This window comes from Dermacentor silvarum, chromosome 5 (genome assembly GCF_013339745.2).
Source record: "Dermacentor silvarum isolate Dsil-2018 chromosome 5, BIME_Dsil_1.4, whole genome shotgun sequence".
Lineage (NCBI taxonomy): Eukaryota > Metazoa > Arthropoda > Arachnida > Ixodida > Ixodidae > Dermacentor > Dermacentor silvarum.
The window spans coordinates 80,216,581-80,239,864 of record NC_051158.1 but is presented as its reverse complement, the minus strand read 5'-3'; the positions used below and the strand labels follow the sequence as shown (position 1 = coordinate 80,239,864).

General features: G+C 45.0%; 1 protein-coding gene across 1 annotated transcript in view; it reads left to right on the top strand.

Annotated features, from left to right (window-relative positions):
- The window catches only part of LOC125945397 (uncharacterized), a 32,919-nt gene that overhangs the window by 7,037 nt on the left and 2,598 nt on the right, over window positions 1–23,284 (top strand). Inside the window, exons 3-5 of the mRNA XM_049667147.1 lie at window positions 2,880–3,044; window positions 14,015–14,191; window positions 18,696–18,872. Of these exons, the coding sequence (XP_049523104.1) occupies window positions 2,880–3,044; window positions 14,015–14,191; window positions 18,696–18,872 (519 nt within the window). The remainder of the gene's footprint in view (window positions 1–2,879; window positions 3,045–14,014; window positions 14,192–18,695; window positions 18,873–23,284) is intronic.

Genomic DNA, 23,284 nt, shown 5'->3' with positions numbered 1-23,284 from the left:
CCGTGGCTACACAGGTATCTGCAGCGTGGGGCTGTGCACAGCGCGAGCAAACCCTCGTGCTCTCGCACACAGCGCTCACGTGTCCCAGCCTCAGGCGGTTGCGGCGTTGGAGTGTTCTTTGAATAAATGGACGCACGGGTTGTCTAAAGTGGACCACCTTGACTGTGAGGGCAGAGATTTGCCCTTGAAAACCACCTTCACACATCTGGATGTGCCGAGTCGAGACAAATGAGTAATGGCGCAGCGATCAACGGCTGGCTAATTAAAATCGGCAAGTCGGCGCTGGAGATGGAGACGTCTACGTCGTTGATGGCACCAGTAATGGTATCACTGTCCGAGCGGACCCTCATGCCACTAAGTTCCGTAAGTTTGCTCAAAGTGATCCGTGCCGTCTCATGTACGACGTCAATAGCCAAGACATTTTTTCGTGTGTTGACTCTTACATACGTGACTTGATTTGGCGCCAACGATTCGATAAACACCGAGACAGACTGTCTGTTAAGTCGCCTCAAGTTGTCGGTAGCGTGTTCTGGTATAAATAGAATTGTACTGACAGCGCTATTCCGAGTTGGTCCTGCAGTCGACGTGCTTGAACACAGGTAAGCCCTGGTGTTTCTTCGTTTCGCCATGCGGCTCCTCACACGCTGAAAGTCGTCATCGGAGAAGTCCTCACTGCTGACCTAGTAGACACTGGTATCGTCGTTGTCGGTGTCGCTCTGGAGGCCGGTCTGCTTCCTAGACGCAGCTGCCGATTTAGTCGCCATCCCCAGCAGAGGCGCGGGGACGTCAACTTGCATCCGTGAAGCAATCCATGACGGCTACCGGGAGATTTACAGAGCAATCAGTCAAAAACAGCAGAGCTAGAGAAGTAGCGTTCTGGCTCGCAGAAACTTCGTCTTCGTCGGCCGTGCCGGCTGCAAGAGTTAGTCATGACAAGGTCGCTTCATTACCTGTGCCGGCTGCAGGAGTTACAGGTATTGAAGCGACCTTGTCATGACTAATGCAGCACCATGTGTGATTAAAAGAGAGCTGGTAATAAGGTGGTAAAACTGGTGACGAAGGTGACAAGCCCATTAAAATTGGCTTCCAGGGTACAAACAGCTGTCATCGAAAGGAGTAGCGTTTGAGCGGCCAACGTCACTTGGTGGCCCTTGAAAAGATTACTTAGGAGCACGCATGCATATTCCGTGTGCCAGAGCAATTTAAAATTGCTGATGTGTTCTTGACTCTGGCTGCCTTTCCTGCCTACACAGTAATCTAGAAAAAAGATTGTTTAATGCCGCCATCTCTCTCTCTCTCTCTCTCTATATATATATATATATATATATATATATATATATGTGTGTGTGTGTCTTTGTGAGCAGGTAAATGACAAAGGAAGAATTAGTAAGCGATCCCGGATCCTTGCTCGAAGCAATGCTTATGTGCTTTCTACATAAGCTCCTACCAACTGTAGCGTGGTTCACTGAAGGATGTTGTCTCGGGATTCCTGTATTTACGCGCCAAGGATGCCCATATCCGGACAGAAACTGACGATATCTGTCGATTTGATCTTTCTTAACCTTCATCAGCTGATTTCATAATTGAAAATGCTCCACGGCCGGTATTCCATCTCCATATAGTAACCAAACAACCATCGCAGCTATTTGGTTGTTCAATTTCGTGAATTAAACTTGAGGGTGCCCGAACAGGATAACACGCAAAGAACGCTTCCGGCTTCTGGAACAACGCAAACATAATTTTACCAGCATCTTTCCTTGTGGAAGCACAGAGCATGCGGCCAAAGCTTCTGGTATTTTTTTTTTGCATTTCCAACTGTACCTGTAATCGGAACAACCAATAACCGTAGCAGTAATCAGAACAAAAGCAATAAACGTTGCATGGACGGGGCTGTTTACCGGCGTTTCCAAACTGGCGCGTGTGAAATGTAGATGTATGCCTCTTTTGTAATGATAGGAGTTATACCGACAGAAGATGTGACCCTTACGATAACGCCATCTCTCGCTCTGAAGGTACACCAGCATGTGGTTCGTGTTCCTTCCTTACAACAGCTAGGGCCAGTGCTCCAACTCTAAAAACGTTGCACCTTTATGCTGGCATCTCCGCTTGTGATGCGCAATTCCCATGCACTCTTATAAAACACGCATTTACTTCGGTTAAGCTTCGGCATAGCTGTATTAGCCGTGTAGACCATGTCAACTTTTTGTTCTTGATATTGCATGTGTGTAATAAAAAAAGAAGTTAAATTGTTCATTTTAATGCATTAGCAATTATATGGGTATTCCAAGCGCATTTCTGCCGTCGTCGTTGCCATCGCCTTCGCCGTAGTATTCCGTATAAAGTCCAAGGGCGATAACACCGTCACCGCATGCTGTATACTGCGTGTGCGAGTGAAAGCGTGTGAGGGGAGGCGATGATCGCGACTCAATCTCGAGCGCGTAGGGAGGGAGGCAGCGCGGGAGGGAGGTGAGGCGGCGTTCTATGAAGCCACCAAATACGTACTTCGCGCGTCCGTGCATGGTCGCGCGCGCCTTATCTTGAAAGCAGTCTTGCAGGCGGCTTATACCTTCGTGCGTGCGCCGTTCTCGTCGCTCAGTTTGCGTTGAAGCGATAAACAGTACGAAGGTCACTTTGTTCGCTGCTGCCACCGCGCTTCCTCACGCCAGCGTTTTGACAGCGTGTCCACGGTTATCGAGTGTAATGTGTTCATGTTTGCCTGTGCGCGCTGACACAATGCTTGTTAATTTAGTTGGTAAGCGAACATTTTCAAGTTTATACAACTGATAAAAGTAAAATCCTCATTTCGTGTAGCTGTCTACTAATTGGCTATGGCAATCGATGCTATGCCTTTCGGGCAAAATATGGCTTTTTTTTTACAGGAATGCTACAAATGAACAAGCCAAATGCGCAACCTGCACTTGCCCCAGAAATGCAGCAGCATGTGATATCAATGAATGCTTATGCTCTGCTGGAAGACTTTTTCTAAAGAAAGAGCATCGCTGTGCCTTTACTGAACAAGAATGTGTCTTGCCTGCAAAGGACGGGTGAGACCTCTTATTTCATATAATGCATGCCACTAAAGCAACTACAGAAGTTTCATTTAGGTAATTATGACTATCCTAATGATTGGATGTCTTTATGTCCACTACTGCACAAAAAACGCTCTACTAAGCGATCTTGAGTTCCCCTTTGATGCCTGCGGATTCTCTCACTTTATTACACTTCATCCTCTGACATCCACGACCATATTTCCCTTGGCTTCGTAACTATTTTACTACTCTAATATGAGACGGCTTATATGTTCTCAATATAAAATATCTATCCAAACGAACCTAATTATCATATTTTCGAATCATGTGCACTCATTTCTCTCAAGTACGCGAATGTGCCACACCTCTTATTGTTTCTTCATGTTATGCCTCTCAGATTTCGTTACATTCCTCGTTGCGTCGTATTGAAGTTGACATTGCAATGTCAACAATGATGACATTGCAGTGCCCATCATCTGCATTACAACCAATTCAAAGTGAAGCTTTCTTTCCATACTTCCCCACGATTTCGGATTGTCGGCGTGATAATAGTGCTCGTCATCGGCGTACAGTGCATAGCCCAATAGAAGCTGTCGCGTTGGGGTATAGAATAACTTCGGCCCCGAAGGCGACGGTCTATATGGTTGACATCGTTTCTGGAGCTTTGCCTAGCACGCTATCTCCGCATAGTTCCAGGAGGAGATCTATTGGCTATCTCGTAGTTCGTGAGGCTCCCTGCCAAATCACGTAAAATCTCCAGAAGGTTATATTGTCTTAGAATCTTATTGGTCGAGAAAGTGGAATCTAAAGAAGTTCTAAGTGAGCTGTCTTCAGTGTAGCAACCGTAGATGATTAGCGTGACGGGTGGTTTAAAAGTGCGCAAATCTGCTGTGCGTTCTTTATCGTGACATGTCGCTTCGTTTTCCCGACTCATAAATACTTCCTTTACCCCTATTCCAACTATGAGTAGTCTCTGCGTGATCTATTTTATTCTTCTAAAGATTTTCATCCTCATGATAAGCGTCGCGTCACATTATATGGACCAAGATAAATGTACACCCGCAAAGCTTCCACATATTGGCTATGATCTCGAATACTCGTTCTAAGCACTCAATAAATAGCGTTGAAAAGATGCTGCTTTTTTGCCGGTCATCCCGTCTTAACCGATATTTTTAAGCTTTTATTGCCATCAGCGATCTTCGCCTACTTTTGGTACTTCGAGTATCTCTATCTAGCCTCTTTCGTCTATTGAGTGACCCAAGTTGACTGCTAGCTTTGGCCACATGGTATGTTCTCGCGGTCGCGATGCTGTCGCGGACGTTTCAACGTCGTCATTCCAGCTACGTCACACGGTTGTCGTCATGCCGCCGTTGTAAGGCCATCGTAATCACACAGTGGTCGTTACGCAAGTTCTCTCAAGCCGTCATCGTCGCGCTCTGGTGTTTATTTATTTATTTATTTATTCAAAATACCCCCAAAGGCCCTCATTATGAGGGTATTACAGGGGGGGGGGGGGGGGGGTTACAGGCGCACAGGCACTGGTCATAGATTATACATCATATTAAAACAAGACAATATAACAAAAGTTATAATAGAGTGAAACGTAGGTAATATACAAAATAAGTCACAATTATTTCGGAGAAAGCATTAGTACATATTAGGAGAAACATAAGGCAACTGCAATGAAAAGTAAAACAGCAACAAACATTGAAAACACTGTAAAAGTCCCAAGATAATAATAATAAGAAGATTAGTTGACAAGTCGTGAGCGAATTAAATCTTGATAACATGTTCATTGCTACAGAATCGCCATTCCATTGTCGTTATGTCGTAACCGTCACGTCGCGTGGATGTATCATCGTCGTCATTTTATTGCAATGAGGCAGTTATCATCTACTTGTGATTATCGTAATTTGTTCGTGAACTTCATCAATCAAAAGCACATGACTCAACTCCCATGTCGAACGTGGAATCAATAAACGAAGACATTATTTTGTTTTCAGTTTTATCAATAGCCTAAAAAGTTCAGCAGAGGCACTTAAGCATAGGGTGTCGGAAGGAAATGTTTTTCGTTTTGGTTTCGTTCCACTGAAGAAAGTTCCGTTCGGGTTCTGCGCCTGAACGAAAAAAAATATGTTCCGTAACGGTTCGTAACGGTTTCAGTTCGCATGCAAAAATTTTGAAGCAAAGTAAGGATAAAAACATAGTATTTATTTTTCTCAATAATTTCAGAATAGCTTTCTCAATATATTTCTCAAATATTTTTTCTCTCAATTTATTTGTCTATGCGCGCAGTAACGGTTCTGGCGTGGTTTGATACGGTAGCGTGAATGTGATACGGCTGACGACGAGGGCTTGCACTGGTCGTCTCGTTCTCGGTGAGGCCGTCCTTGCTTCGCGGTATTCAGGCTATTATGAATTATAAATTCTGAGATCATGCTCAGTGTCTTGAGTCAAGGCACTGAGCAGGATCTCAGAAGCAGCAGGTCATCGAGTATACCCACCGAAATGCGAGACCGCTGTTTTGCGATAAAACGAACTTGAACGAATCTAAACGAACATAAACGAACGATAAAGCTTCAGTAACAAAGCGTTGTACCCGTAGAAAACGAAACGATGAGCTATTCAGCGCGCAAGCCCTGGGTTTTGCTATGATCCCGATCTGCTGGTGTACCGAGCGGCAGGCTTAGATTAGTGGAGCGCTTGACCGGCTATAGCTCGCACTATCGCTGCCATGAGATACGCATTTATTCGGACCACTGAGATAAGCGCTAATTCTCATGTTGCCTGACGTCGGGTGCTTCGGATTGCTGACTTTCCCCTTGAACCGAAAATTGATCAAAAATATTTCGGTTTCCCTCCTGAACAAAATAATAAATAATGTTTCGGTTACGTTTTCGTTGCAGTCAAAAATATTGTTCTTTTTAGTTTTTTTTTGTTTTGTTTTCGTTCCCTTCCGACACACGGCTTAAGGCTGCTTACGTGTGGGAATGCGAAAGCATTATAGTTGCTTTGGTTAAATGTTTTCGATTGATGCTTTTGAATGTATGAAACTTTATGTGCTTGAAATGTTCCACAACGTAGTCCGGCGCAAACTGTTAAATGTTCTCGTTGGACACAATGGCCATTACCCACCTAACGATGTGGTCGTAGTAGAAAGCGCACGTGTTCGGATCGTCGCTGACGAGTTGGCTGCGTTACCCAGCTGGCTCCACGGGCGTCAATTAGATGCGCGCTCTAGGCGCATCCACTAGGCGCATCAGACATAATGGATATTAAGGCGAAAGCTTTAGATCTCTATGTTTCAAGGTCGCGTTGTGAGGTTAAGAAAGTCACGTGATCCAAGGAACGCCAGAAGCGAACCAAAGCATTTCCAGCCATGCATAAGAAATGAATAAGGATTAGCAAGGTTAAATAATGAGTGGTTTAAGGTTCATTAAGGTCGATCAAGATGCATTGAGGAGGATTAAGGTGGATTACAGTCAATAATAAGGATTAAGATGTCTTAAGGACGATTAGGGTGGATGAAAAAAGTATTAGGGTGGGTTAGAGTGCATTAAGATGAATTGAGGTCGATTAATGTGAATTAAGATTATTAAGAAAGATTAAGGCGGATTAGGGTCGAATAAAGTGGATTACGGACGAGTAAGGTAGATTAAGATGTATTAAGGAGGATTAAGGTAGCTTAGGGCGATTTAAGGGGGATTGAGGCGGATTAAGGTGAAAATACAGTACGCTTTAAAAGGCTTTCGCCTTCGCGCCTCTTAGGCAATAGCTAAGGGCGCCTGGGAGTTTTTATCACCCTCACGATGTCGTCGAAGTAGACGGCGCAAGTGATGGCATCGTCGCTGAGAAGTTGGCTGCATCAGTATAGCGTGAATCTCTCCACGGGCGTTAATGCACGCACTAGGCACACCTTTAGTAAGAAAGAATGGACATTATCACCCTCACGATGTAGTCGAAGTACAGAGCGCACGTGATGGCATCGTCGCTGAGGAGTTGACTGCATTCGTATAGCGTGAATCTCTCCACGGGCGTTAATGCACGCACTAGGCACACCTTTAGTAAGAAAGAATGGACATTATCACCCTCACGATGTAGTCGAAGTAGAAAGCGCACGTGATGGTATCGTCGCTGACGAGTTGGCTGCGTTCGTATAGCGTGAATCTCTCAACGGGCCTTAATGCACACACTAAGCACACCTTTAGTCAGAAAGAATGGACATTATCAGCCTCACGATGTAGTCGAAGTACAGAGGCAGCACATGATGGCATCGTCGCTGAGTAGTTGGCTGCATTTGTATAGCGTCAATCTCTTGACGGGCGATAATGCACGCACTAGGCACACCTTTAGTCAGAAAGAATGGACATTATCACCCTCACGATGTAGTGGAAGTAGAGAGCGCACGTGAGGCATCGTCGCTGACGAGTTGGCTGCGTTCGTATAGCGTGAATCTCTCCACGGGCGTCAATGCACGCTCTAGGCGCACCTTTAGTCAGAAAGAATAAATATTATCATACTCAAGGTGTCTTCGAAGTAGAAAGCGCACGTGATGGTATCGTCGCTGATGAGTCAATTGGCTGCATTTGTATAGCGTCAATCTCTCCACGGGCGTTAATGCACGCACTAGGCACACCTTTAGTCAGAAAGAATGGACATTATCACCCTCACGATGTAGTCGAAGTAGAGAGCGCACGTGATGGCATCGTCGCTGACGAGTTGGCTGCATTGGCTGCATTCGCACAGCGCAAAGCTCTCCACGGGCGTCAATGCACGCTCTAGGCGCACCTTGCTTGTAACTTCGCCGAAGCGACTCGGTAGCTGGACGCCGCTCACCTACAGGAGTCCGCGCGCCAAGCAAACCTTCAACATGATCGCCGACCCGCATATCGTGCACTTTTCGATGCAGCGGACCGTGAGTTACGAAACAAACATGCAACAGCTTCTGTGGCGACACGTTTCGCTTTCGTGTTCTACCGATTCCTATGAAAGAGGGATCAACCATATTTGTTTTTACATTCGACAGTTTAAGATCTACCCAAGGCTTATTTTTAAATGTGTGACGAAGAATAATGTAAGTCCGGATGGGCAACATGTACAGTTCCGACGAAATGCCACACAAGGGCATGAGACTGACAGATGTTGGCCTCCAGCACTTCTGTAGATATAATAGAGTACCTACAGTTAGGAAAGCAAGACATCAAACGGATGTGCATACTTCTTTGAGTGGGACCCGGTAAGGCAGAGTCGAAGGGATGTCAAACGCCCGGGCTGGTGGTTGCGATGCTGCTGTTTTGGCGACTCAGGACAAGAGCACCTGGATGCGTGGACACCGCCGGTGTGCTCCGCTCAAGGGCATCTAGTGTCACGACCGACCACTGAAGCGGAGGAAAAGGCAGCGCTGTTGCTATCGCTGAAATGGATGCGACGCTTGTAGGCACCCTACGGGACACATCCGTGCCATCAGAAGAACCGCGAAACGAGGTCTTTGTGCACCACAACTACCCAGGTGGCTTAGCGGCTATGGTGTGGCGCTGCTAAACACGAGGTCACGGGATGAAATCCCGGCCGCGGCAGCCACATTTCGACGGGGGCGAAATGCAAGAATGCCCGTGTCCCGTGCATTGGACGCGCGTTAAAGATCCACTTGGGGTCAACATTATTCCGGAGTCCCCACTACGGCGTCCCTCATAATCAAATCGTTGTTTTGACAAGTAAGAGCCCGGAATTGAATTAAATTAAAGTTCAATTCGTGCTACATCATTTGCCGTCGCACCTGCTCAGCAAGCCTTAGGTTGAAATGAATCGTCGGCCGGGTGATGTAAGTGCCGTTTTCGAAAATGTTGGGCATAACAAGACGATAAGCGTCCTGAAGCAGTGGCAGCGCCGGCGCGCGATTGTGGGCTCCGTCATTCCCACCGCTGGCGAGATGCCTGAGATCACAGATCGTCTGCATTTATTCAGGGGTTAGGGGGCTGTGAATGGGTTCCAAAGAGAAATGAATAGGATAATGCCTGGGTAGTGGCCGCGCTGTTCCGGAGCTCGCTTAGTACTTTAGCGCGTACCCCGCGTTCTCGTCGAGCTGATCGTAATAGGCACAGTAAAATTACGCATTGCAGGCTCGTTCTTATAGCAACAGTTCCTTCCTCTTTAGCTTAGCATATTTCTATTTCAATCGACACCATCGTGATGATACTATTCATGCCTACTGCCCTGTCCTGCTTCACGGGACAACTTTCTATGCATTCTGATTTCTTGATGTGACACTGTTAAACTAATCATTTGATGGCCTCAACTGCAGATTCTTTCTGTCGCAATCCATTCTGTGCCTGTAAGGTACCACTAGTTTGAAATCCGAAGCTGCCTTTGCAAGACAGTTGCTGGTTTGGCATACGTACTCGGCATCTAGCGGCATGTCTGGGGTGTGCGAATGTTACTTTTGAGACGTAATCGAACACAAAGCGAACAGCGCCAGATACGAGTAGAATCGAATCGAATATTTAATAGTTCTTAAATTCTTGCACTCGATTAATCAACGCTCATTATCACAATCATAAAAAACAATGTTCACGTCCTAGCATTCACATTATTTCGAAGAGTCTGTGATTACGATGTCCATTATCAATTTTTTTATTTAGGAAACAGAACATTAGGAAGACACTCTCATAGCTCACTCTTACAGCTCACTCTTTTACGGAATTCAGGCACACTTAGGCTTCTAACGATGCGAGATCGCATCTTCGTGTGTCGGCTTATGCGCCCATAAGGTTTCATTATTGACAGGTGCGATGGAGACAAGGGCAAAAAAGTACAACAGTGATCGTAACGAGTTTACTCGTAGCTGCAGCTACGAGTTACAAGCTTTCTTGAGGAGTGGAATTCCCGGGTACAAGAGTTACAGATATTGAAACGACCTTGTTATGACTAATGCAGCACCAAGTGTGATTACAGGGGAGCTCGTAGTAAGGTATATGATAGATGGAAAACAGGTGACGGAGGTGACAAGCCCATTGAAATTGGCTTCCATGATACAAACAGTTCTCTGTCGCATGCAGTAGAGCTTGCAACGGCCAACGCCAATTGGTGGCCCTTGAAAAGATTACTTATGATACGTGTGAACGAGCGATTTCATTAAAATGTCTGATATGTTGGTATCTCAGGTTCTCTTTCCTGCCTACACAGTAATCTAGAAAAAAACTTGTCTAACGCCACCATATATACATCTTTGTGAGCAAGTAAACGACAAGGGAGTAATTTGTAAGTGCCCACGGATCCTCGCTCGTAGAAATGTTTCCATGTTTACATTGGCTTCTAACAATGGCAGCGTGTTTCACTGAAGGTTGTTGTGCGGATTGCTGTATTTGCGCCCAAAGGAAACTCATATCCGAGACGGAAAGTGACGCTATTTGTCGATTTGATCATTCATAACTTTCATCAATTGTTTTCGTCCCACGGTCTGTTTACCATCTCCGCGTAGAAACCGAACACCCATCGCAGTTGTTTGGTTCAATATTTTGTTACTTAAGCGTATAACGTGCAGTGCCTATGCACTATGATAAAACACTCATGTACTTCGGTTAAGTTTCGGTATAGCTGCATTAGCCGTGTAGATCATATGAACTTTTTTGTTCTTCATATTGCACGTGTGGTATGAGCAAAAAAAAACAAGTTCAATTGTCCATCTTTTACAGGAATGCTACAAATGAGCAAGCCCAGTGCGCATTCTGCACTTGCCCAAAAAAGCCCAAGCATGCGATTTCAATAACTGCTTATGCGCTGCTGGAATACTTTTTGTAAAAGAAGACAACAATTGTGCGTTTACTGAACAAGAATGCGGCTTGCCTGCAATTGACAAGTGAGGCACCCTATTTCAAAGATGCATGTCACTAAAGCAACTGCAGAGGTTTCATTCAAGTAATCAGTATTATCACAATTACATGTCATTCTGATGTCAACTACTGCAAAAACGGCTCTACCAAATGATCTTGAGTTACCACTTGATGCCTGCAGATTTTGTCACGTTGTTACACTTCATCCTATGACATTTGCGACCCGTATTGCACTTGGCTTGGTAACTATTTTATACTCTGATATGTCACGGGTTATATGTTCTAAAGATAAAATTTTCTCTCCTAACCAACTTAATATTTTTATTTCAACTGCAACCTCAGATGCGCTCATTTCACCCAAATACATGCCACACTTCTTATTGTTTCTTCATGTTTCGCCTGTTAGACTTTGGTGCATTTCTCGTTGCGTCACACTCTTTTTCTATAGCTCTGCCGCAGCTGTGAATGACTGTGCGCGGCTGACGCTTATGTGGCCCGCGTGCCATATCTTATTGTTGGTAATCATTGGTAGGTGCAATGATAAAGGGCGTAGCCGGGATGGCTGCTAACTTCATGCGCGCGGTCTTCCTTGCCAGGCTGCCTTTCCGCGCCCCTAGTGTGGCAGACTTAAGAGACAGAGGTCATTGCAGATCACTGACAGAGTCGGTCTGTAGCGGACATCAAAATAGGCAGATAATGATGATGAATCTAATTTTCGGAGTTGCGGTGAATCGCGCGGCTGTACGAACCATTCGCCTCCGCTGCCGGTGTTCTTCATAATGCTTGCGTTGTGAAAGCGAGTGCTCGAGGTCATCCAGTAAGGTATTTACAGGTTTGCATGGTCTGTGCATTACACTATGCTTGCTATTTTAATTTTAGGTGAATGTTTGCTGCACGAGTCTAAACTAATGTATATACTCGCGCAGAACAGCAGAACAGCAGACTTTAAGAATGGCAAAATCACGCCCAAATACCTCAAATGGATCCCGGCACACATGGAGGAAGTAACCACAGAAGACCCGAGCACCCCTCCCAACTTCAACGAGAAGGCCCGCCGAGTCGCGCGAGAACTAACCCACCGTGGCTCGACAGTGACGGCCCGACACCCCGCACCCCCCGCGGAGGGGGTGAGGACTGCGGCGGAGGTGATGGGGAAGACGGAGGAGGCGACGACGATGAAGTAGCGATACAGGACGACAGATACAGACTAGTCACGCACCACGACGTACTGACACACTATAAGAAACAAAGAGAAGCATACCAATAACCGCACAAACAACTAGACATATCTCAAGAAACAGATTGGAGAAGGTTGCAAACCAGAACCTTCAGAAACCCAGTACACTTAAACAGAGTAAATTCGACACAATACCCAGAAGCGAGCTGCATGCTCTGCTAGCACGAACACGCAGACATAGAACACGTCTTATGAAAATGCACAGAGATCAGAGCAATATACAGAGAGGACAACATAGAACCGGACCTTCTCGAGGAGCAATGGCCTAAGCGCTCTGACTAGTTCAGATCTACACGACCAACTATGAGCAATCCAGCGGGCCCGGGCAGCGGTGGAAAGGCTATGCCTCACCGCACATTATGCCCGGGTGACCTGAGTCCGGGCCGGCAACCTCGCAGGTGCTTCTATCAATAAAGTATTTTCCGTCCGTCCGTCCCCAAAGATGAAAAATATATTCTCAAATGTCGCGCGCCTCTGGCCACTTCGTCGCCGTCGTCTTCGTAGCAGCCTCTTCACTGTCTCGTGGCACTCTGGTGCCACTTCGAGCAGGGATTACTAGCAAGAATTTTAAGTCATGACTTTTCGAACACCAGACGGCCATGAGGTCTTTAAAAGGTGAGGCCATGGCTAAATGCGGATCATTGATGATAACTCATATGTATAAAAATTAGGAGATGTAAAAATGAGAATCCTGTTAAAATAAGTCAAAGAAGTGATATATTTCATTTACACAACCCTATTAAAATCCATATGCCATATACTCCTATATTCAATAATCCGATATTGCGTTTGCAAGGTTCATGGAGCTGCATTTCGAAAAAGCCCCATTTGTTTTTCGGTTCATTTCCGCCTTTCTTACTGGTTTGAGTGAAGCCGCATCACTGTTACTGGCTGCGATGGGTCATTTACTCCTATGCGTTATAGGAAAAGAATGCAAAACGAAATAAATAATCACAATATATGAGTACCCTATACAACTATTAACCTTTAGAGTTTCAGCAGCTCTCCTTTCATCCCAGAAATGAAATTTCTTTCAATAGAAAAAATGACTCAGATATTCCTCATCGTCAACATGATATGCTCAATACACTGCTTCTCCATAGTTCGCTGTTTACACTCATTCTTCACGAAGCTAAAAAATATTGTTAGTCTTAACCATAGCCTAACGTCATAATCTCTGCATTGTTCCTTCTTCACTTACATCCGAAATTGCGTTTTTCTGATGTAGTCTTCGTGACGGATGCATTGGTACCATCTTAAATCTCTTCGCCTACTTCTTCCAGAATATTCTCTCTATTATAGAATGGTACGAAATCCACAACCCTAATTGTTGTTCGCTTGTTCATCATTTCATTAAAATATAAATTGCGAGTCAATGTGAGATTCACTAAAGCCATTTAAAGTCACAGCCATAGTCACTACACTTTACGAAGTACACTAACTACTTGCTCTATGGCTCGAAATATATACCTGGAGTCTACCCTACAAACGTAGTTGAAAACAACTTAAACTACCGCCCACTCTTCACCTGACGATGATGTCGCTCCGGCTACCACGCCACACGAGGCATGCTGTTTGCGGCCTCTAGGAAGCCCAATATCTCGCTCATCGCTTTAGACGTCCATTCTTCACATGGACATGCTCTTCGCGATGAGCAATGAAAGTAATAACTGCGAAGGTATCACTGTAAGCGCATCTCAAGGGGATGCCCCTACAGCACAAAACTTTGTTTGTATATATCGATATGGCGTTATGAATGTTTTCACGTGCACTTCACGCTTCTTTCGCAAGATATGAAGTCCAAGGTGGGCTGTCGTATGCGCCAGACATTACGCAACAACCAACACATTTACTTTTTTTCTCCCAGCGTAAGCTATTTTATGTATTGCTGTTCGCAATCTCTTCATTTTATTGTCTAGTATCCCGACGCCAGAGAAAGAACATCACTGTGCGCCGTGCGAGTGCGACGACAACCAACGAGAGTGCCCCATTCTCGGCACCATGTGCGACTGCGTTAATTTGCGCCTCATATCTCGGGAAACGGGAAAATGCGTCATCGACAAAGACGACTGCGGTGCACTGATCAATCCTCCCCGGTAAGAACCTCCTGCTTTGGCCGGCGTTAAGTAGTAGTTGCTATTTAACATTGTAAAGTCAGCGCCATACACCAGCGGCATTAGATACGGTAATATAGGCGGCAAGAGGTTGTAATGCAACAGAGAAATAAGCACCATTTGGCGCGGCTATGTATAGAGCTCAATTACCACATCGAGCTCAATTATCAAAGGAAAACGCACCGTATACGCTAGGCAACAAGTATTGTGAGCGTTGTGATGAAGTGCCGTGTTATATTTAAGGCTACAGTTACCCGTAAAGCCTTGCATTGCTGTTTGACGTGTGCGACCTAAGGACTACCCTGTTACCCTATACATTAAATGTATATGACCATCAAATGTACAAAATCTTATTTTGCAAGCCGCAAGCTACTACTCTCATAACACTAACTGCGCTGCTTTCACATCGTAAATTTTTATAATCTGTGAATAATAAGAAAACACTCTGTCTACAGTGAACTCACGCGCGTATGAAACGCGTAGTCCTGGTATATATATATATATATATATATATATATATATATAATATATAAGGTGCACCTACTCTCTCTATTAGAAACAAATTTCTAGGAAAACAAATACCTCAAAACTGGGGAAGAGACAAAAAGTCTAGCTCGTTAAAGTTTGCATTCCGCCCATCATCCTTACAAACCTTGCTCATGCAGAAATGTATAATTATACATCTGAAGCAACATCGTATCAGCCATTCATAAACTTCCCAGTTATTATACACGTTACGCAGACGGCATCATTACAACGCACTTTGAGAAAGCTGAGCTTGTATTTTGCTATATGCTGACAACACCCTTGAAACATTCAACGTAAACCAGATGGGTACTAGACGCTTGTGCTATTGCTCGTGCAATTGTAGTTGGGAAAACCTGTGATCTGGACATTATTTTTAACCACATACCAGCATCACTAACTAGCATAGCTCGCACACCTGTGGAGTCGGCTTTTCAGTATAATGACTTACTCATTGATGAAAACATTTCTCACTAATATAGGTCTCTGAGCGACAGTTCTTGTGAGGCTCAATTACTATTCGAGGTCGATGCTGATATGCACGGTGCCATTCATGTCAAAGTCAAGATCAATGTTTTATTGGTGCACTTTACAAAACCTTCAGACAAAGTGCTTCATGAGCACTTCATTATAGTATTCGCTGCCCTGAATATCAAGCGCAATGACCTGATTGTTTTCCCAATTTATTATTTCAGCAAAATCATCTAACCTCCGGAATGACGTAAAGCACAATATATGCAGCAGTATTATTTCAATATAGGTAAACGACATCAGTAGCAACATGCATTCAGCAATTTAGAAAAATCGCTAGCGCCCATGACACTGAAGCATTGCAATGGGTCTTTGAAAAAATAGGCCATTGATCTAAACAAGACCATTTGAAAACAAGCATTTTAAAAACTAAACCCTTGCAGTCATGACCAACGGTAACCATAAGTTACAATCGTAGAGCATTGAGACTAAAACGGTCGAAAGTACACATATTTATGCATAGGGTAGAAATTTCTCCTTCGTAACATATCTGGTAATGAGAACCTTGACACTTATTATGGTTCTGTCAGAAGCACACTACTCTAAAAAAATGTCAAGGGCTGTTGTTCAATCAGAATATTAAACTTTCTTGCCTCTAACACATTGTTTTATATTAAAATGAAAGGTCCTCACTAATAATTATTACCACTCAGGCGTACGTCAAAAATGAGCTCATGGTGATATTTAGCACTTTTATTATCGACAACAAATACCAAAATGAGGCTATTCAGAATTGCCGGTGCCTGTTTAGCTTTCTTGGTATTGGTCCAGAATAACTACAGAAACTACTTTTCATAATTACCAAGGTGAAGAATATATTCTCAAATGTTCATACTGTGCCGCTTCGAGCGGGAATTACAAGCCATAATTTCCATCACCAGACAGAAGCCGGCTATGAGGCTTTAAAGGTGACACCATGGCTGACAGCAGATGATTCATTTACCTCATATATTAATAAAAGTATGAGATATAAAAACAAGAATGCCATCCATGACTTTTGCCTAATAGTCGTTCTAGAAGTAGAACATTTCAATTGCACAATGTATTCCATATAAACAGCGAATGTCATTTTCAGCATGAAGAATGCAATCAGCAAGTATGCGTCTTATTTCTTCTCAAGAGTAGTTGAAACTACTTGGCTTATACTAAGTGACATTCGTTCAGTATTGTTGTTGAGTTGGTAAACGTACCAAAGCACAAATAAACTTTCCGATTTGTCGCGAACCCTTATTGGCCAACAAGACGATAGAAGGCACTTCAGTTTTTTTAGCGTTGAAGTTTTTTTAAAATAGAGCATTCTGATTTACAAATAATTGTAGCTAGTATAAAATTGGCCATTTTTAACGGCAGTATACTATATTCGTACGTCAAAATGTTAATGACTTAAGGTAGTCGACCATTGTAGGCGCGATAATGGTTGTTTATATACGAGAAACATGTCTGGCAGCCCTCATTTTTTTCCTCTTTCTAATCATGCGATTGCTAAATGTCTGCATTAACCGAAGGCACTTTCATATTTGCGTGATGCACATTGCCTATGTCAACGTGATCCACAATACTGCTCAACATGGAGCCCGACTTTTATTGGCAGCAACGTCACCCGACTTCATTTAGTCACTGCATCTTGCTTCTGCTTTTCCTTCGGCATAGCGTTCTTTCCAACTTTCCACCTATGACTACATTAACTAGAACCAAAAGTAGCAGCCAGCACAGCTGCTTATCTTTACAGCTGCATAGGCATTTTTGAGTATTCGGCTTGAGGCGCCATAAAAATGTCTTATTCAGAGGACGAGGAAGATGTTGCTCAAAATTGCGTTTTCAAAGTTCATGGAGCTGCATTTTGGAAAAGCCCCATTGATTTTTCGGTTCTCTACCGGCTTTCTTGCTGGTTCGAGGAAAGCCGCAACGCCGTTAGAGACGGCAAGCGGTCATTTACTCCTATAAGCGTCTACGAAAAGAATGCACAACGAAATAAATCTTCGCAATATGAGTACGCTATTCAATAAATAACCTTCAGATTTTCAGCAGCTGTCCTTTCATCCCACAAATAAAATCACTTTCAAACCAAAACATGGCTCAAATTGTCCTCATCTTCAATTTGATTTGCCTAAAACATTGCTTCTCTATAGTTTGTCTGCAGTTTAAAGTCATTCGCCAAAAACCGTAAGGAAATTTGTTTGGCCTTACCATAGCCTAAAATCTTAACATCTTTACTGTTCGTTATTATTTCGTAAACTGCGTTCTTGTGCTGTAGTGTACGTGTAGGGATACAATGGTATCATTAAAATTCTGGGGTTTTACGTGCCAAAACCACGATCCGATTATGAGGCACGCGGTAGTGGGGCACTCCGGAAATTTCGACCACCTGGGGTTCTTTAACGTGCACCTAAATCTAACTACACTGGTGTTTTCGCATTTCGCCCCCATCGAAATGCGGCCGCCGTGGCCGGGATTCGATCCCGCGACCTCGTGCTCAGCAGCCCAACACCATAGCCACTGAGTAACCACGGCGGGTTTGAATAGTATCAAATAATTCTCTTCGTTTTAGTTCTTCCGCAACATTTTCTCTAGTATACGGTGGTATGCTTCCTAACGCTAATAATTGTTTCCTTTAACAATATTTTATTTAAAATATAAATTGTGAGTCAGAGTGGCATGTACTAGCGAGCGATATAGGCTACAGTGTACGAGATACACTAGATACTTCCTGTATGGCTCCAAGTTTATCTCAAGGGTCTTCTCTACAAGCACAGTTGAAATCAAGTTGAGTTACCGCCCACTCCTTACCTGGAGATGTCAATCCGGCTACCACGCCAGGCGGGGCGTGCTGCTTGAGGCATGTACGAAGCCCAACATCTCGCTCATCGCTTTAGACGTTCATTGTTCACCTGCGCACGCTCTTCGTGAATGCGTGATGATAGTAATACCTGCGACGCAATCACTTCAAGCACGTCTAAATTGGGTGCTCTAAATTGGGCTTGTATATATCAATCTGGCATTATAAATGTTCTGAGTCGGCCCGGTCCGCCACCCCTTTACCTTAAGCCCGAGCCCGACTCAAAACCGGCCCGAACCCTGCCCGAGACCGAAAAATGCATGTTTTTCAGAGTTGAGAAGCCCGAGAATAACTCGCAGAAAGCCCGAGCCCGGTCACGCCGTGCCCGAGCCCGGCCCGAGCCCGTGAAAAAACTCCTCTACCCGGCCCGGCCCGGCCCACGGGCCGGGCCGGGCTCGGGCTTTCGGGTAAGCCCGAGCCCGTGCAGTGCTCTATTCTGAGGTGCATTTCACACTTCTTTCGCATGATATGAAATCCACGGCGGGCTTTCACGTGCGCTAGACAAATACGCAACAACCGACACATTTATTTTTGTGTCCGAGCGTTGGCTATTTTATTTATTTCTGATTGCAATCTCTTCATTTTATTGCCTAGTATCCCGACGCCAGACAAAGAAGATCACTGCGCTCCGTGCCAGTGCTCTGACAACCAACCAATGTGCGCTATGGTCGGCAGCATATGCGACTGTGTTAATGGGCGCCTCAAGTTCAGGCAGACGGAAAAATGTGCCGTCAACAAAGACGACTGCGGTGCACTGCTCGTTGCTCCACGGTGAGAGCCTTCAGCTTTACCCAGTGTCTAAGTAGTAGTTGCTATTTCACATTGCAAAGCAGACGCCTAATACCATCGGCATTAGTTAAGGTAATTTGCAGCAAGCCGCTGAATGCGATGCAAGAAAGTAGTGAGCATCTTATGGCTCGGCTATATCACAATTCTAAACTTTTCGCAGGACCTAACAGTAAAAGTGCTTCATTTTTTCGTGAATAAACATCGGTCACTAGAATTTCTTTAGGTGATGCTTCAGTTGAGTTTGAGCGTGTATTTCGGACGATACAGTCGCCATTGAAAAAATGCAAATCCGTGGCACTGCCTAGTCCAACCACGAATACAAAATTCGCGATTCAGAAAAGCGTAATTCTTCTTAAGCAGGCGCTAATGTGATGGAATAGTTCGACACATATGTCTGTGTGCAGTCAGGTGGTAATGAACGTCAGAGACGCACGAACGGATGTAAACGAACATTTATCTAACATGATAGGACTGCGACAAGACAAGCACTAAACACAGAATACAGAGCAAAAGTCCGTACAACAAACACGTCTACACGAGGTCCTACGCGTAGCGTTCAAGAGAAGAGCAAGTAGGTCTCACGGGTTTAGTCCTAATGTCGTCGATCGGCGGTAGGTCGTCTGAGCAGTTGCGACGATTTCTGTTGATGAACCAACGCACGATGACCCTCGTGGGAGGCGAGCTAAGGCAAGATGACAGCACGGGTCATCAGATGAGGCAGGCGACGGCCCACGGCTGCATTACCGTGGCCAGAGCACTCGAACGGGTGTCGGGCGGGTGGCCTCCACCGCCACAACTTCACGTGCCACCTCGAGCAAGAGGCGGCCTCAACGCAAAGGCATCGGTTAGGCCTCGCCCCGGACACAGCCTGAAGCTGCTCCAACAGGCGGCTACGAGCAGGCAGCAGCCAGGCCTGCTCCAAACGGCGTCACACCAGGCACCACTCCGCGTCTGCACCGACAGGCAGGCGCGTTGACCTCAGGGCCGCCTCAGGTACCGTGGCAGTAGCTCCCGGAACAGCGCACTGGTCCTGCGTCTTCCAAGTCACGAGCCCCCTCTGTTTCCGTTGAAGCGATAGACCACACGTACCTTCGCCCGCTGTGGCGTATGCGCTTGCTGCCAGCGTTTTGACAGTCGTCTGCAGTCATTCAGTTTGATCTATTCATGTTTGTTTGTGCGCGCTTACACCACGCTTGTTCATTCAGTTAGTAATAGTCGGGCCACTTTTTCCAACGCACCTGACACATGCAATGCTGCCCGGATCGGCAGTGAGCGCTACAGGTGTGTCCCTTCGCACGCGCTGCCCACGGGAAGCACTTCTCATCAACACCACCGTTTTACACGCGCCTTCTCGTGGTCATCGAGTCTCTCTTCATGTCGGTCTACTTACGCCGCAGCACACCTGCTTGCTTAATCAGCTCATGTTTACTACAATTCATATTGCTACCAAAGCCGCTCACCTTACTTCGTATGACATTACTGTGTTGCTATCGCATTCATTGCTTCGCCCTTAGAGCGAAACTGTGACATTTTTTTATCTTGTTTCTTTTTTGACCGCTGCCAAGCGCGCAAGCTGCCCCTGTCTCACCTTTTTCTGCTTCTTCTTTCTTCATTCACATGTCCCGAGAGTTGTCAAACAGTCCACGCACATACACAACACTGATAAGGTCACGGCACTACACTTAACATGGCGATTCTTGATAAGTCATTCAAGGCTCAACAATATCTGCAAGCTTCAAAATGTATGTCAGTTTCTTTTTCGTCCTTTGTTTCACAGTATACATCAGTAACGGCACGGTATCATACTGTCTAGCCTATCTCGAAGCCTTAATGAAAATCTTGTTGAATAGATAGAATCTACTGATTAAAACTTTCTATTAAACTAGAATGATCGCCAGTTGACTCGTGCTGTAAATTCGGTTAACAAAACCAGAACGAAGCCAAAATATGAATCAAAATGTTCCCCAGATGTATCGACACTGTGTGCTCACATTTCTGGACATTAGTGCTACTGAGACCGAACTGCCAAATGTGGCTAGGTTTCATAAATAAACATTTATGACTGTTGATCTATACTTCACAGAGATCCCGTAGATTACCACACCAGTAACTAAAACATTAAGAATTTTGTGCACTGGCTTCCGTCTCGTATCAAGTTATTATTTGCGGACTGGGCACTCCTTTTATCGCTCAAACAAGTTTGCGGTTGCTGTAGTTTATCCTAGTTTACAAAAAGCAAGCAAGAACTAAACAAATGAAAACCCTGCCAGTAAATTCTGCCACCAAGCGCTGTGGAAAATACACAACACCGTCGCAATGCAAAGTAGATACTCATGAAACATGAGCGAGCGAGCGACATAACTTTATTTGAAATCCGGTGATTGGGAGGCCCGGGCCTGGGGCTGCCTAGATGGTCACTGGGTGCTGTTGCTCCCGCACGGCATCCATGGCTCGCTGGACGGCCCAAAGTTGGTCTTGGAGTTCTGAGCTGAGCAGCGTAGCCGACCACCGCGCCCGTAGATTTTCCCGGGAGACTGCTATTTTTTCTTGTTGTGGGGAGGTAAAATACATCATGAAAGTCGTGCCAGCATTTTTATACGGCTAATTATTTAATCGAAAACTACAGAAGATTGAAAAATATGGAAGTGACGCATGTTGAACGAGAGAAGAATCAGTATTAACGTGACAGCGTTAAGGGGCCCATGTCGCAGAAAATCCGGCGTCGGTGTCGGCGCCGGCGTCGGCATCGGCGTTCGTGGCGCAGTAATTCACCCCGAGCCACCACGACCATACAGGCATTCCGCGTGGCGCAAGGCGTTAGTGAACAAGAATTGAATTTCTCAAAGTAAAATCAGTCAGAAAAATCGTAAACCACGACTAAACTACAACCCACAGACATGATAGCGTCGGGTTGTAATTTGAATGTAGTATAAAACATAAATCTATTACGAGGAAAGTCAAACACAAACTCCTTTTCCAGCATTTATACCATAACAACAGCGGCACGCTAAGGTAGGTTACTGGCGAAAACCCCATCCAGATGGCACTCGCGTCCTTGGCAGCGTAAAACGGTAGTGGCGCGCAGAGGCGAAGGTGGAAAAAAATAGGCCGTCATCCCTCCCTGCGAACGTGAATGTCCAGCGAAGCTGTATCAAACACCACACACGGTCGACTATTGTAGTCACGCTGTTCATCCGGTGTCTTTAATTTCCGTGGTCTACCCATGGCGGTCTTAGAATGAACTGAATGAGTTGCTAACCGGGTCTCCCTTTTATAATGAAAGCGTGGTGACCTCACCAAGTGTGTATATATATATATATATATATATATATATATATATGTATGTATGTGTGTGTGTGTGTGTGTGTGTGTGTGTGTGTGTGTGTGTGTGTGTGTGTGTGTGTGTGTGTGTGTGTGTGTGTGTGTGTGTGTGTGTGTGTGTGTGTGTGTGTGTGTGTGTGTGTGTGTGTGTGTGTGTGTGTGTGTGTGTGTGTGTGTGTGTGTGTGTGTGTGCTGTATGCAAAGGAAAGATATGCCGTTTGCCTTCAATAGTTAACCTGACGTTTTCTGTTTACGTCACAAAATTTTCCAACCAGCGAGAGGTATACAGCTTCAATGTAAAACAGAGAGCTGCAGTTGCCGGGATACATCCACAACTACATCTAAGCCTGACACGCATTCAGGGATCTTTAATGCTAAACCGTCCTCCAAATTTGGACAAGCGCGCACCTCGGGACAACCGCAAACAATTATTAAAATAACAAAAAAGGTCCTAGGGCCTTTACATTTTGATATAAGACGGCTTATACCAGCCCTGTAAAAATTTCTTCCCAGCAATGTATTTGTGTTTGAAATTGAAGCCGCCTTTAAGGGGATTGGTGTAAGCTTGGTCTATGTGAGCTGGCTTTCCCACGTTGTGAGTTGCAGTGAAGTCTACTCATAAATAAAAGGGGCGAACGGGGCCGGATAATGCTATCGCGTTCCCCTCTGAAAGGCGAAGCTTAATCGTCCTGCATTTTTTTTTTGTACGCAAGTCAGGAAGTTTACCTGCTGAAAGAGCGTTCAAAAAATGGTTCTGTTTGAGAAGCTTGAAGACGTTTTCGCAAATACGACATCAAATATAAACAGCCACAAAGTAGAATAAAATTCAGCTTCAAGTGCAGAGTCTGCCGTTCGCAAGGAAACAACTCCTGCGGGCAATGTAGGGGGTAGATTTTTCTTCGTTCTTACAGCTGAACTCTTTTGCACTGGTCGGTTGTGAGCAGCAAACTTGCGCTCGCGAACAGCACCATCAAACTAATTCATTGCTTACCTGCACATCCTTGTGACGATCAAGGACAGTGGCTCCTGAGCGTACTCCAGAAAGGAAGTAGCACCTTACGCTACACTGCATG